Consider the following 16672-nt stretch of genomic DNA (forward strand, 5'->3'; position numbering starts at 1 on the left):
GTATCCGCCATCATAGTCCTGGCAAAGTCAGGAATCATCATGATCTCTACCTCTCTCTATCTCTGCTTGTGCTACAAGTTTAGATTGTACTCTTAGTTTATTTTATGATACAAGTATTAACTGTTTAACATTGCTAGGCTGATTGTTGATGTCACTCTTCATTCATTTGTCTAGAGATTTCTAGCGAAATGTATTGTTTCATTTTAAACATTGTGACATCTTCACCAGTTGGATCAAACTGCAAAACAAGCATCTGTTCACAATGCTCGGGCTCGCTTTGAGATTTTACGGCGCTTCATTATTAAGTTTATTCGAGGGACAAAATTTGTCAAGATAAAATTATTTTTCTTTGAGTAGTAGAGACATGTAATATGGCTTGATATTTCAAACTGCTTTCGGTGTATGTCATGTGTACCAAACGTTCTATTAATAGCGAATACATACATGTATAGAAGTAATCGTCATAACGTTTCTTTAAATGCAAAATTTATCAGAAAATTCTGACAGCCATCTGTATGCAATGAAATCCGAGTTTGTCTCCTAGTGACTGATGTTATGAGCCCCGTTCCACGTCGTCGGCTGACGATGACGCACAAACGACACACCCGATCCATGAATAGGCTCGCGAACAGTTGCAGTGATGAACCTAGTCTGTGCACCAGGGTTGGGGCAGGATACGCTCACATTTTCACCAACAGCTGGTAACATCACTATTTCATAATGATTCACAAACACTTGCTCTGTCGTCGTATCGGTCCAGACTAGATTTGTTTACAAACAACATCGTACAGCTGTAATACTGCTGAAACAATCATATACTCATGGTTTAGTCAAGTCAAGTCAAGAGGTGTTTTATTGTATCAAAGGCCATCAGTCCATATATGTACAAGTTTTTATGAATACACTGGTTGAGTGTGTTCCGATTAGTACATAGAGTGGAAATGATGAAAATATAACATTCATTTAATAACTGGTTGTAATCCGGAGAACGTTAGAGCGAGGTAAATCCGATTCAACAATTTATTTCTTAGGTCCATTTCATGTTTCACAAATTGAGATAATCTAAATACTGCATCGGCATCATTCGATGGCAAAATAGAAATAACCCTATTCTGCTCATCATAGATGAGAAACGTTCTGGTTTATAAACTCACGAGCAAAAGAAAGTACACAGGTGTAATTGTTGCTGTTATCCCAAATATCTATCTAACTATTATTCAAGAACATTGATTGTATAGAACGCAACCATCAAGTTTCTTTTGACAAAATGCAAACATTTGAACGTGGTTTCCACGAAGTTTCGCAAACTTGTAATTATTGTTCCATGCACGAGCAATTTTTGTACAGAGGGTATTTAATGTGTTTGTCGTAAAGACAGAACAATCACTTGACAGACCTTTCACGAGAAAATTCCAATATAGACGTCGGCGCCATGAGAATGGACTACAGGAATGTCACAAATGGGTACTTCCAACAGCCATATTGCAAGGACATTGGGTTGCACAAGACAAACCATAATTCGGCTGTTTAATTGTGTCAGTATGAGAGGCCAGACATGTGATCGACCCCGAAGTGGACGTACCAGAGTCACAGCACCCCATGAGGGTCGCTATCCGTGAGTTATTCACCTACACAATCGGTTGCTGACGGTGACGTCATCAGTTTCCACATCATTGGGTCGCCGCGTGAGCCGATTCACAGTGACAAAACGACTTCGTGCTGTTGGTAAACGGGCCAACCTACCATATGTTTATTGTTAAAATGTCGCTTTGCTTATTAACAAACATTTTCTATTTCATTAAAAAGGTTTTGTTATTTATATCTTACTGGAAGAAACACAACCTGTGTACTCTCTTTTGCTCGTCAGTTTACTTAGTTCGTAATTCTGCATAGTGTCATCAAACCATACTCAATGTAGCAAAATATGTTAAACATTGTTTGTCTCTCCGCAGTGCATAATCATTGTCACTAATGCTATATCACAATGTTAATGTTCACAGATGTACATGGGCCGATGGCCTAAAAAACGAATAAAACAGTATCATAGTAAGGACATTCAAAAGTAAAACTTATTTCGTCTTCTATAGCAGTGTTACGTAATGGACAAATTCTTTGCGTTCTTTCAAGTGACATATTCCATCCAAAATTGAACATTAGTTTGGACAAGCCAAGCCTGTAATCAATATATATTTCTCAGGTTACTATCCTTGATGTACGATCTTCAGCAAGGCCAACCTCCTTATCAGGGAATGGGGTAGTACGCCTATCGTCGTCATTAGTAATATCCTGTGATGTACGATCTTCAGCAAGGCCAACCTCCTCATCAGGGAATGGGGTAGTACGCCTATCGTCGTCATAAGTAATATCCTGTGATGTACGATCTTCAGCAAGGCCATCCTCCTTATCAGGGAATGGGGTAGTACGCCTATCGTCGTCATTAGTAATATCCTGTGATGTACGATCTTCAGCAAGGCCATCCTCCTTATCAGGGAATGGGGTAGTACGCCTATCGTCGTCATCAGTAATATCCTGTGATGTACGATCTTCAGCAAGGCCAACCTCCTCATCAGGGAATGGGGCAGTACGCCTATCGTCGTCATAAGTAATATCCTGTGATGTACGATCTTCAGCAAGGCCATCCTCCTTATCAGGGAATGGGGTAGTACGCCTATCGTCGTCATAAGTAATATCCTGTGATGTACGATCTTCAGCAAGGCCAACCTCCTCATCAGGGAACGGGGTAGTACGCCTATCGTCGTCATTAGTAATAACCTGTGATGTACGATCTTCAGCAAGGCCATCCTCCTTATCAGGGAATGGGGTAGTACGCCTATCGTCGTCATTAGTAATATCCTGTGATGTACCGTCTTCAGCAAGGGCATCCTCCTTATCAGGGAATGGGGTAGTACGCCTATCGTCGTCATCAGTAATATCCTGTGATGTACGATCTTCAGCAAGGCCATCCTCCTCATCAGGGAATGGGGTAGTACGCCTATCGTCGTCATAAGTAATATCCTGTGATGTACGATCTTCAGCAAGGGCATCCTCCTTATCAGGGAATGGGGTAGTACGCCTATCGTCGTCATCAGTAATATCCTGTGATGTACGATCTTCAAGAGAGTCATCCTCCTCATCAGGGAATGGGGTAGTAGTATAGGGAATGACAGTCCGAAAACACTTTTCAAAAACCCCCTCTAAAAAGCCTCATTTACTAAATGAGGCTTTGGTGGGACCCTTAGCTCTTGATACTATTGCCCCTACTACAAAGCCACGCCATCACGTTTACCGTGACTTGGCAGGCGGTAACACTGTGCCGTACGGTACGATCAATAATTCTTCTCTTACAAACCCCCTACCCGGCCCACCCCTCAAGTAGTATAAGTTAGGTTCGTCGGCTTTCATATCCACTTTATCTATGTTGTAAGTTTTGACTGACCATATAGGATCGGTGGCTCGCTTACGGCTATCACCCCTATGTCACGTTTACCTCGATGAAACAGTTTAACGTGAACCGCCTATGATCTCTTTGGTGTTCGTAATAAAGGCTTGTTGGGCTTTTTGTATCCCCTGTTCTATGTACTTTTTTTTCTCATCCTCGCTGATAGCAGACTTACGAGACTTGGACCGAATATCTTGTTTCATTCCATTATATTTTGTGAGTTCAGATAGGATTGAACGAAACTCCTCTTCTGAGATCTTACTGTCAGAGAGTGCCGTGGAAATTCGCTCACTCACTGTGTTCAGCTTTGCTTCGGCCAGAACCCTGATCTCGTCGTCTTTCAATGCCTTACGATTAAGTCTGCGTGATACTAACTTAAGAGCCAACCCTACCAACCCTGTCACCCCAGCCGTTATTTCAAAACCTAACACTATAGGTGCAGCCACGATGGTGGTTAACAACCCAACGCCTGCCGCCCCTAGTCCCATGCTGGTTGCCATAAGGGTAGTGTCAGCCCCATCCACGATATTGAAAGCTCTATGGTACTTTTTACATAGTGCTTTCCGCGTGTCACGGTCTTGTTCTAGTTGGCGTTTCACATCACATAACTGCCTCAAGCGGAACCCATCTACGGTTTCCAGCGTCTTAGCTACTTCCTCTACGACTGGGTACAGGCCCATCCTATAATATATATTTTGAAAGATATTTTAATTGGGTTTCAGTTAACTTTCTATTAATGTATTTAAGGCTTAGAAGGTTTATACCAATAGTCAGGGTAATAGGTGAGAGTTTAATAGTCTCTCCTATTATTTCAATAGAAACCCCACTGAGGCTTGTTAAGTGGTTTATAGGGTCCGGTTGGTATCCTCGTTGTATAATAATACGGCAATATTTGGATAGGTGTTTGTAATCCCATCTTATTATCAACCCGGGTAAAATTTGGGTTACTCTCATGGTGCCACCACTCGTAAAGAAGACTTCTATGATGATTGTTAAAGGGTAGTATGATAGCTCAATACTGCCCGGGAAAGGTATATTAGTGTTAAATGTTAATTTATTGATTGACCCAACAGACCTTAACCCATTTTTTATATTACCAAACCCTACTATGACTGCTACACCACCATCCGGAATGAACTCCCCGATCCAGTCACCGTTGTTTCTAATCTTAGTGATAAGATCATCTTCTTTTAGTGTGATATAAGGTGAGGCTAATGTTAAGTTGATCAACCATCTAGGCTCTTTTAAGTTTGATAACGACACTCGTCTGTACACGTTGTCTTTGAAGTGTAGGATATAAAATTCATCTTCCTCACCAGGCTCATCGAACCCCTCAGTATCTCCTAGGTCGTTAAGCGTAGTGTTGGGATGATAATTGGTCATTGTTATAATATTATGGTATAATTTCCAACTGGTTTTTTGGTACTAGTATAGGGAGGAACTTCATACCAATAAAGTGTATGTTGTTAGGTAGGAAGATCTTAGTTAGTGATATTTTGTTTTCCACGGTCACGTTGACACCCTGCAGACTGGTGTTGGAGCCGACACCAACCCGCACGTAAACGTGGCAAACTTGATCCTTGTGTCGTCTTTCCCACCCTAGTTTGACCCCTTTCACGATCTCGACGTCATCCCCCGATGGTTCCCCTAGGTAGACTTTGATGGCCAGTGTTACGTTTGATGGTATACCATCTAATAATTTGTCCACGCCTTCGAATTCAGTCACCAACTGTAATGCCACGTTTTGTATGTTCGGTTTACTCGATAGTATGTGGAGTGGTGAATTGTTGATTTGGCTGATGACTACGCTACGTCTCTGAGTTGGAACGTAAGCCACGAGCAGGGTTCCATTGTTCACGACTTTGTTTAGGTAGTGGTCTTTGTTATCAGTGAACACGTAGGGGGAGAAGAGATCAATATTAAGAAACCAGGTTTCGTAATCGGGTAACAACACCCACTTGTCATCTTCGGTGAAGACGAGCCTATATGGCCGGTTTTTGACGACGGTAGTGCGCTCAACATCGTCCAAGTCGAACAGTTTACCCCCGAACGATGGGTATATTCTCCAGTTGTCATCACCGGTGTTGACGAGGGCGTACTTAGTGTTGACTGTTGCTCCTGTGGTATCTATCATATCACTTAGGGCTCCACCGGAGGAGACTTCAACGCGTTTGTAAATGTTGTTTTTCAGTTGCAAGGCATACGATTTACCATCTACTCCGGGAGCGTCGAAACCGCGTGTGTCTCCGAGGTCGGAGATCCCGATATTGACGCATTTTTTCACTCCGGGCCCTTGTGCGCTTGTCATGTTACGTGAAGCGTTAAGCTGAGGTATCCTATATTTACAGGATTATGATTTATATCTAACACCGATATTGTCAGCTCAGGTATGTTGCCCTGGGTTAATCTCTTATACTGCCGTGGTGAAAATGACTCGGTTCTACCGTCGTTGAATTTCTCAGTTTTCACCGGCACTGCTCTCAGTATAGTGGAAGGGTGGCCTCCTTGAATGTTATACGTTGTGCTCACCTGACCGAGATGAATGTATAGCTCTCGGTACGGTACTAGGTCGGGTAACTTCGTGCCTGTGACGGTTGTTGTTGGTTTTATCTCGTCAGGAGACATACCGAGCATCCTTGCTAATGGTCGGCCGAGCCTCAAAGGGTTTATTCCATTGTTGATTAACACCACTGTACCGTTTGAGTCGTTCATCTTGAGTTCGGCTCCCAGGGGTTTGAAGACCTCGTCGTTTAGAGAGCACACGCTGTAGTAGCCGTCAGTTATCTGGCTGCGAGTTCCACTGACGAACAGCTTATTGTTGCTGTTATTAATGTTAGTCCATTGCGGTAGGTATGTGATATCGCAGAGTGCGACTTCGAGTTGACCTGACGTGTTATCGATCGCGTGCGTCAGCTGAACGGCCTCACCGCTCGTTATTCCTGGAAGTGTTATGTACATATTATAATATATGAATTATAAATTATAATATGGATTTAGCACACTTGAAAATCGTGGTGAATGCAGATGGTACGGGGTTTAAAACAACCTTTATTGATATCTTTGAAAAGTATGTCGTGTCCGTTAATAACGCGCAGGCGGTGGTAAACTGGAATCAAAACCCAATGCAGTTTTGGCAGAACCAACTCAACTTTGCTGTGTGGTGTGCGACGACAGGGTCGGGTGTGAAACCAGACTACGGTATAGACGAACTGAGTAAGGCGGTTATTTTGTTTCATATTTATTATCAAACGAGACGAATATTGAAGGAAATAAGTGCTCCTCTTCCCCAAGATAAAGCGTGGAGTATGACGAATAACCCCTATGATAGACGCGCTTATGAACGTGTTTGTGGGGAGTTTGAGATTCCAACGAATAAAGACTTTCGCCTTCCTGGTGTGAACCATGGTCTCGGTATAGTTCTCGTGTACTTCTACAGGTCCGGAAAATATTATGCCGGTTCTAAAGATGGTTCATACAACCCAAACCGGCATACATTTACAGGTCCCACAACGAATGAAAAGATCCATGTCAGCTGTATAAAGCAAACCAGTCCTGATGCAGCCACAGCCTGGACTAAAATGATCTCAAAAACATCGAAAGGATTCACTCGTGCTGGTACAATACGCTTGAACGACTCGATTCGAACGTACGTGTGGGCGCTGTTGGGTGCGCAGTCGATGACGCGTTCTAACATCCTCGGTAAGGGAACTGCTTACGACGCTCAGACACAATTCGTTTCCAACGTTGAGGATGCTATCAATTCTCCAGTTGATCTCCCGAGGGCTATCGACCGTTACCAAAACGTGTTAGAATACGCCAGATCGAAAGTCAATTACGTGTTCGGCGTGGGGTTGTACATGGCCCCGAGTGATATGCAACTGAGAATAAAAAAAGTGGTGGGTTATAACAACAAAATAGTTATAGCCACGAAGGATCAAAAGTTGGGTATCAACTCCGATATTAACACCCCCTATATCCCACACATCCCACCACGTGAAAAGGGTATAGTGGCGCCACCTCCGGAGTCTAAAATTCATGTGGAGGTACCCCCCACACACTCTCATATTCAGGCTCAGCAGCATATTGATAATAAAACGGCCCTGGTGGTTGGTGGGGTAACTTTGGGACTTATTTGGTTAAAGATTTCTTAGCCGCTACGTACACCAGACCCGCCACGGCGACGATGGCTGCCCACAGGTTTTGACTGAGCCACATGGCAGTTTTAGACAGAGCGCCCAACAACCACGAGACGATGCTACCCAGGATGCCGGGAAGGGCTTCGGCGGCTTTACCAGCCAGTTTAGCTAGGCCTTCCCCGAGTTTTTTAATCCAGTCTTTAACACCCCCACCGCCACTTGGAGTTCCGCCGCCGCCAGGTGTGGAGGGAACTCCCATAGTACCCCCTGTTAGTGACACCACCAGGGTTGATATGATAAAACCCAATGCAGTCAGAATGCTGGCGATGGTGACCCCTTGCTCCCGGAACAATATCCGAATCCTGTCTGCTAACGTGGTGTCTCGGTGGAGGACTTGATTGATGGTTTCCCGTATACGGCTGACCTGGGATCTAAGCTTTTCTTTGTAGCCGGACGCTGTCTCCAACCAGGTCTGCCTTTCATCTTCCAAATTACGTATTCGTTCCTCAATGGTGGCTTTCATAGACTCGTCCTCAGTTTCACCGAGTTTTTTCTTTTCATAGGCGATGTGGTCGTCTATTTCACTCATTTTGGCTGTGCTTTTCCAGAGCTGGCCACGAATGGTTTGCATCAACAGGTCCAACCCCCTCAGTTCCCGAACGGTAAATTCGAGCCCCGGGAAGGGTTCGTTCTCGTAGTCGGCCAACACTTTTTTAATATCATAAGTCATGTTTTGATCTGATGTGGCGTCCCTGATGCCTTCCAGACCTTGAACTAACTTCGGAGGATACTGCTTAGGTCGCGCGCCACCGTAATCTGTGAAGCCTAGTTCATCTTGGACAAACTTACTTCCATGTTTACCGGCCAATGTTGATAAGGCAAGCGGTTTTCTCGTGTGTTGATGCATGAGATCGATATCCGGGTGAGCCTTCAAACGCAGCGTGCCATTGCTGAGGGTAAAATCGGAATAGTTCCTTCCCAACGGCTTGAGTTTGGATTTATTTTCAACTACATCGTAATAATCGTTGACGGCGTCCTTAAGGAGCTCGTCACCTTGCGAGAATGAGGTCTCCTGGTCATCATTGAATGCCTGGGCACTATCGTCCCACATATCATCCATAGGTATGTCTTCATCCATTAGTATTAAAAATATATTTCATTTATATAACAATGTACGGTAGAAAATTAGATCCTTTCAGAAAATTGAGAGAGCCATTAGGGGCCAGAGCCGTGCGACAGTCGGTGACTATCACCAACAATCCCAGCAAGATAGACCAGAACCAAACTCTGCTGGTTAGATTTCCAAACCTTGGTGAGAATGACCTCATTGTACCAGGCACTGTTCGACTGGCGTTCAATATCACGTTGACCTCCGACAACGACAAACGCGAGCTAGTGCGGAACGTGGGTCGAGCTATCATCAAGAAAACGACCGTCAAGATCAGCGGTAACGAGGTGCTGAGCATCGACGACAGCGACGTGTTTCACTGCTACAAGGATCTCTGGAAAAGCGAGAGAGAACGAGTCAATGATGTGTACCAGGGTATCAGCAAATCAACCCGGGCGCGCATAGGATACGTCTTCACGACAGACCAGCAAGACAAGCTATCGGACGGTGAAAAGGCCATCGCTCTAGCATACGGGAATCGATTCTGCGTGCCGCTCGACTTCGAGTTGCTCACGGGACACGCGCCGTTTTACCAGGCCGCGCTGGGTGATAGGCTCGAATACGAGCTCACGTTTAACGACTATAGCAAAGTAGTGCGTACGCCGAACGGTGATGAGGCCAGTTATGCTATAGACAACATCTCTCTGGAGTTCGACATGGTCACTAGCCCGGAGCTGGCCAGGCAGGTTCGAAGCCAGTACTCTGGGAAGATGGCTATCCTGTACGATCGCGTACTGAGACATAGATCAATCGTGCAAGATAAGAGCGACACTGTGTGGAATATCAACCTGAACGTGCCGGCGCGATCGATGAAAGGTATCCTGGTCGTCCCCGTGGAGGATTATGATCCATTCCGGAGGGACAGCGAGAAGTTTTTCAACCCCGAGATTGAAAAGGTGGAAGTGACCATCGAGGGCGTGCCAAACCAGCTGTTCAGTCATGGTATGAGACCACACCAGCAGTGGGATGAGATAAAAAAGCTACCAGGGACAGTTGGGGGGACCCAACATTATATAACAAAGGACCTGGACCTCGGCTCCGTGCAGATCGGTGAATACCTGACCACCAAGTACGCCCTATGGTTGGACATGCGATCCACGGATGATGATAAACTGCACGGTAGCGGGCGTCGTATAGATAACGGCAGCGAAGGGATAACCATCCAGATTAATAAGAAGGCTCAAACCGCTGGTAAGTTGAAATTATATCTGTACGTTATTATGGACGCGCAACTTAATATAGACAATGGGAGATTCGTGCAAGCCATCTACTGATGGGGGGTACCCCCCACTACCCACTGACCCACACTGCGCTATCATATGCGGGCAGACTGGCTGTGGGAAGACCGTTTTCGTGTTGGATATGTTGGAGGGTTACTACAAGGATGTGTTCGATAACATCGTTATCATGTGCCCTACTCTGAGCATGAATAAAACGTACGCGCGACCTTGGGTAATGACGGACCCTGACGTACACAAAATCGACCCTGGAACACGCCTGCAGGACTGGTTGAAAGCTCTTCACGAGAAATTTAAAGGGGAACCGACGCTGTTTATACTGGACGACTGCAGCGCTAATCGCGAGATAACAAAAAAGAGAGACATGCTATCGTACCTGGCCTTCTCCGGCCGACATGCAAATCACAGCGTCTGGGTGCTAACGCAGAAGTTCAACTCGGTGTTGAAAGACCTCAGGGAGCAGACGCGATGGGTGGCCTTATTTCACTGCAAGGATAGGGATTCGTTCGAGGAGTGTTTGAGAGAGAACGATGTGATGAGTAAATTAGAACGGGAACGGGTGAAGAAACAGCTCGCTGAAACTAAACATGCTAAGCTCGTTCTAAAAACCGACCAACCAGTAGCATATATAGTTTGCTAAGCAAAGCTAAGCAAAGCTAAGCAAAGCTAAGCAAAGCTAAGCAAAGCTAAGCATATAGCTATGATATTTGAAGTATTTGTCGTGTGCAACTTAACTTTCATTTCTCTGTGTTTTGCCTGTATCGGGTATTATATAGTTAAAACTAAATCTTACTTGTTATATTATAAGATGGAGTGTGAGGAATTGCTCGAACAATTGTCGCCCGCAGGCCCCACTGATGACAAGCGAGAGAAACTGGTGGCGTTGGCTGTTGGCGGCAAAGCCAAACATTACTTTGGAGACTACACCCCGGATAAAATTAACAAAATGTCAGCCGAAGAAATCGATAAGCTGTACGCTAGATACGAGTCCCGACTCGGAGCAGAAATGACAAAGACAATAGGATCAGCTATGACCCAGATATACACCGGTATTGTATCACACTTCCTTCCCATTCCACCAGAGCGCCGACTTTACCTGTGGGAGGACCTAGATAAAGACCCTTTTATCGAACACGCCGTGAGCTCTATCAGCTGCGGGCTGTACCACAAATATGGTATGCTGTTGGCTCCAGTGACGGCGGCGATTATCACGGCAAAACATTGTCAATTTGAGAGAAAGAATAATAATAATATTATAGATGGATGCTGCACAGGAGGAGACCCCAGTGGATTCACAGGAACCAGTGACGGTGGAGACCCCAGTGGGGGTACCCCCCACACCCCAAACAGTAACCAGACAGAAGAATCCTAAGAGAGTAGCTGCCGGTAAAAAACGGTGGCAACATAAAGTGACCAATCCAACCCGACTGTTGTTGGCTGTAGGCGTAACTGCTGCCTTGGCTATCTCGTGGTTATATACACGTGAGGGACGTGAGGTGGTACCTGAGGTGGTAACCCCCACTGTGGGGGGTACCCCCACCGTCGACCCGCATATCATGTTATAATTTAAAATATTTTATATCATATACATAATGTCTGAGGGGAAAACGTTCGTCAACGACGCATACCACGCCACAGTGGTAGCTAGTCTAGCAGTAGGGTACGCTCGGTTAACTAAAATGGTGCTTAAACAACCAACTATCAAGCTAGATTTCAACCTGCAGGATATGGGTATGCTCATAATGAACCTTGGTATGGCGATGGCCACAAAAGACATCCTAGTAAAACAAGGAATAATACCTGATAATATAATGAAATAAATATAGGGATGGCCACGATAGCTATGATGGTCGGTGGGGCGTTAGTGAATGCCCTGGCATTTTCCGGGAGTAATTACCTCTTCTCGAAACTACGAGATGACCACGCGGCTGAAATACAGGAAGAAAGGAAGCGACACGATCTCGCTACTGAGAAATTACAAAGAGCACAGGCCGAGTACACTAAAAAACGCCTCCAGAGGATCGATTTTATTAACGAACAACTCACGCGTGAAAACCATGCCGTTCAAACATTCAACGATGTTGATGAAGCAATGAAAGAATACTATCTACTAACTGGTAAACAATTGGAACCGCTCAATAAACCCACACTCGCTCAGTACTACACACCATCCAAGGGACAAATGAATCGTGAACTGGGCTTCATAGTGTTGGGTATAGCAGCTACTGCGTTGGTTGCGAAGCAATTAAACTAAAATACCTATATAAGTAAACATGAGACCCGCTCCATACCGATGCGAATATATACTTATGGGGAAGACCGAGGCCTGTGGTAGGAAATGCAGGAATCAGGGGTTCTGTTGTTTCCATATGGGAAGTCCTAACTACACGTGTTCTGTGTGTGGTATCGGGGTTAAAGGGCACTACTGTTTATGTAAAGCTCACGGAGCGAACGTAGTCAGACATCAACTCATATACGAGAATAAAAAAGGCTACATAAAAGAACGTAGGCGACTGCTCAAGATAGCCACTTAAGAGTTACCTCCCCTTACTGTGAACCAATTAGACATTAGTTCTCTTAGGTGTAAACACGATGTCTACTGTAAGCGAGCTCAAGAGGGCCGCAAAACAGAGAGGTGTTATCGGGTATTCTCGAATGCGGAAGCCAGCATTGTTGAGATTACTAGGTTTAGAAGCCCCTCCTACGGTAAAACAATTAAAAGCTCAAGCAAAACAGCTTGGACACACGGGTTATTCACACCTGGGGAGAGCCGGGTTAACCGCATTGTTATCACATGCCCCCGTAGCAAAACCTCCCACTGTAAAACAACTGAAAACCGAGGCACACGATTTGGGTTTAGGCGGGTATTCCCGTATGAGGAAACCACAGCTCGTAGAATTATTACAACAGAATAGAGCTGTTGACCTGCAGTTCGTTCGCACTGAGCGCGCTGTAGGCAACTATTTGAGAGGTTGGCGCATGCTCGTCGATAGAAACATAGACATTACAGATATCAAGCCTCTGATAGCTGATAAGGTCAACCAGGAACTAAATAACCTAGGAAGTATCAAGTTTCAGATCACGGTGAAAATGTCGCTCGATAAGGAGGGCACCACAGGGGTCACTGAGTATTTTCAACCTTACTTCCGAGGCAAACAAGAGGTCGTCACACATACAGAGACCATTGACGCATCAATCGATAATAGTTTTCAGCAGATACGAGAATACCTAGAACGCTACACGCACATGGGGTCCGGGTGGGCTGTAGATAAAATCGATAACGTCTATCTAGATATAGCTAACTACGTGCCGTTCAGAGGTGGGTCATACCTAGCCTTGCCTCCCTACTATAAGAACAAACAAGCCATAGTAAACGTTAAGAATAGAGGAAACGATTGCCTGAGGTTATCTATCAGGTCAGCCTTATTTCCAGCTGCCACTAATCCGAACAGGCCTTCTAATTATCCACAGGACGATGGGCTCAACTGGGATGGTATAGATGAACCCACCCCAATATCCCAGATCACTAAAGTAGAAAAACAGAATAATCTGGCTATAAATGTCTTTGGACACGAAGGTAACACAACAATAGTACACAGGGTCAGCCCGGTGAAGGATCGCCAAGTTATTAATTTATTCATGATCAAGCGAGGTGAAACGTATCACTACACGTGGATAAAAAATCTCAGCCGGTTGTTGCACGACCAGTCGAAACACGATGGGGAAAAACACTTTTGTGTACGATGCCTACATGGCTTCACCCGAGCTGATTTATTAGAATCCCACCGAGATGATTGTCAAGGTGTGGGGCAGACGGCCATACGAGTCGACATGCCTAAGGAAGGTGACAATATCCTAAAATTCAGTAACCACAAGAATCAAATGTCTGTGCCTTATATTATATACGCCGACTTCGAAGCCTTGGTGGTAGGGGAATCATCCCCCAGTGGGAGTTTCACCCACAAGACACAAGAGCATATAGCCTGCGGTTTTGGATACATCGTCGTCCGTTGTGACGGGGAAACGAAAGCTCCGGTAGTGTATAGGGGTCCTGACGCGGCTGAAAGGTTTCTAAAGTGCTTGCAGGAGGAAGAAAAAATTATTAGGAATGCATTGTATAAAATCGCTCCCATACGTATGACCCGAGCCGACAGGCTAGCTCACGCTAGTAGCACTAAGTGTCACGTGTGTGACTCACCGCTTAACGGTGATTCGGTGAGAGATCACTGTCACATAACTGGTAAGTATAGAGGCGCCGCTCACAACGCGTGCAACCTCAAGCTTAAAATCAACCCTAAGACAATAAACATCCCCGTTGTCTTTCACAACTTGAGAGGGTACGACTCACACTTGATCATGCAGGCCATCGCGAAAATCGATGGTAATATATCGTGCATCCCCAACAACATGGAGAGATACATCTCCTTCAGCTTAAACGGACTTAGGTTCATTGACTCGTTTCAGTTCCTCCTGTCGTCACTCGACAGTCTGATCAAGGCCAACAATACCTTCCCTATCACCGATCGATACACAGACGCCGAGACTAGACCCCTGCTTATGAGGAAGGGTGTGTACCCATATGAGTACATGGATAGTTGGGTCAAGTTCACCGAGACCAGACTACCTCCTATCGACTGCTTTTATAGCAAGCTGAATGAGGCGTCCGTCTCACGAGACGATTACTCGCACGCGATTAACGTATGGAATAAACTGGGTTGTAAGAACCTGGGCGATTATCACGACCTGTACTTGAGGACAGATGTACTGCTGTTAGCCGACGTGTTCGAGACGTTTCGGCGGACCTGTTTAAAGCAGTATAAACTCGACCCCGCATGGTATTACACCAGCCCAGGTCTGTCGTGGGACGCCTTGCTTAAAAAGACCGGAGTTAATTTAGAATTGCTCACAGATTACGACATGCACCTATTCATTGAGAAAGGCTTGCGAGGTGGGATTTCCATGGCATCCAAACGATACGCTAAAGCAAATAATCAATACGTGAAAGGTTACGATCCTAACAAACCAACCAATCACATTCTCTACCTCGACGCAAACAACCTGTACGGCTGGGCCATGAGCCAGTATCTACCTACAGGGGGATTCGAATGGGTACCCCACGTTGATGTTATGAGCATTGCACCAGATTCGAACAAAGGTTATATCCTCGAGGTTGACTTAGAGTATCCCAAGGCATTACACGCATCGCACAACAGCTATCCCCTTGCACCCGAACGTATGAGGGTTAACCCAGACTGGATGTCTGAGTACCAACATAACTTGTCAGGTGGTCGTGTGACAGACGTTGAAAAACTCGTGCCTAACTTAATGAATAAGACCAAGTACATCGTTCACTATCGCAACCTACAGCTGTACCTGTCGTTGGGTATGAGGCTGGCCAAAATACACAGGGTGCTCATGTTTGACCAGAGCCCATGGATGGAGCCCTACATCAGAATGAACACAGACCTACGAAAAAAAGCCACCAGTGATTTCGAGAAAAATCTCTACAAGCTCATGAACAACTCGGTGTTTGGTAAGACTATGGAGAACCTGAGGAAACGCGTGACCGTGAAGCTGGTTAGATCTAGTGAGGAAGACAAGCTCAGGAAATTGATAGCCAGTCCGGCATTCAACCGTAGCAAGATATTCACAGACAACCTGGCTGCCCTACACATGAAGAAAAGCCACATAAAATTCAACCGACCTGTTTACGTGGGGATGAGCATCCTCGATTTATCCAAACACCTGATGTACGACTTTTACTACAACGAGCTCAAGAAACAGTACGGCGACAGGTGCGAAGTTCTGTACACTGACACGGATTCCCTGCTGATGGAGATTCGAACCGAGGACGTGTACGAGGACATGAAAAAACACATCGATTTATACGACACCAGCGACTACCCTAAGACCCATACCATGCACAGTACGGTAAATAAAAAGATCCTAGGTAAGATGAAGGACGAGTGTGCTGGCACGCCCATAGCCGAGTACATAGGTTTGAGACCTAAGATGTACTCCATACTGAAAGCCGACAATAGTGAGATCCGGAAGGCTAAGGGGGTTAAGAAGTATGTGGTGAAACAACACATCAAACACGACAGATTCAAGGAAGCCCTGTTCAAGACCCGTACCTTTAGACATAAAATGAACACACTTAGAAGTGATGGGCACAAGATATACGGACTGACTATAAACAAGACGTCCCTGTCGCCTATGAACACGAAACGTTGGATAGCTATTGATGGGATAAACACATACGCGTATGGACATGAAAAAATTTGAGTCTATTTACTACAGCCCGCGTGGGTACTGGAAAGGAGCTAGCGCAGTAGATAAGCTAGCTAAACTAGCGCGAGTACCCCCGGAGGAAGCCAAAGCGTGGCTTGAAAAACAAGCCTTGTGGCAGATCTATTTGCCTGCACCACGCTACGTACCTAGAAGGAGGTTCGGTATTAACATACCTAATAGCATTCACCAGGCAGACCTACTGTTCCTACCCCACGATAAGAGGTACAAGTATGCCTTAACCGTAGTGGACGTAGCCAGTCGTTACAAGGAAGCCGAACCCTTGACCACGAAAGATTCGGCCCAGGTAGCCAGAGGATTCGAACGTATATACAAACGCAGTCCGCTGACGTGGCCAACAGAGCTGCAAGTTGACCCCGGACGGGAGTTCATGGGTGCCGTG

The 16672-nt window shown here is 45.4% G+C and overlaps 1 protein-coding gene across 1 annotated transcript; it reads right to left on the reverse strand.

Moving 5' to 3' along the window:
• Positions 1 to 2193: 2193 nt before the first annotated feature.
• LOC137277706 (semenogelin-1-like) lies at positions 2194 to 8686 on the reverse strand. The gene is made up of 2 exons (XM_067809592.1): positions 8425 to 8686; positions 2194 to 3110 (listed from the first exon to the last, which is right to left on the reverse strand). Exons 1-2 carry the CDS (start codon positions 8684 to 8686, stop codon positions 2194 to 2196), a joined length of 1179 nt encoding a protein of 392 aa, XP_067665693.1.
• Between the last annotated feature and the right edge of the window lie 7986 nt (positions 8687 to 16672).

Source organism: Haliotis asinina, chromosome 1, assembly GCF_037392515.1.
Source record: "Haliotis asinina isolate JCU_RB_2024 chromosome 1, JCU_Hal_asi_v2, whole genome shotgun sequence".
Lineage (NCBI taxonomy): Eukaryota > Metazoa > Mollusca > Gastropoda > Lepetellida > Haliotidae > Haliotis > Haliotis asinina.

Bases quoted from the DNA above. Each gene is read 5' to 3' on its own strand.
- LOC137277706 (XM_067809592.1), bottom strand. From the start codon at position 8,686: ATGTGGGACGATAGTGCCCAGGCATTCAATGATGACCAGGAGACCTCA. The intron at 3,111-8,424 runs GTAAGTTTGTCC...ACTCTCTTGAAG, and splicing joins ATTGGCCGGTAAACATGGAA to ATCGTACATCACAGGATATT.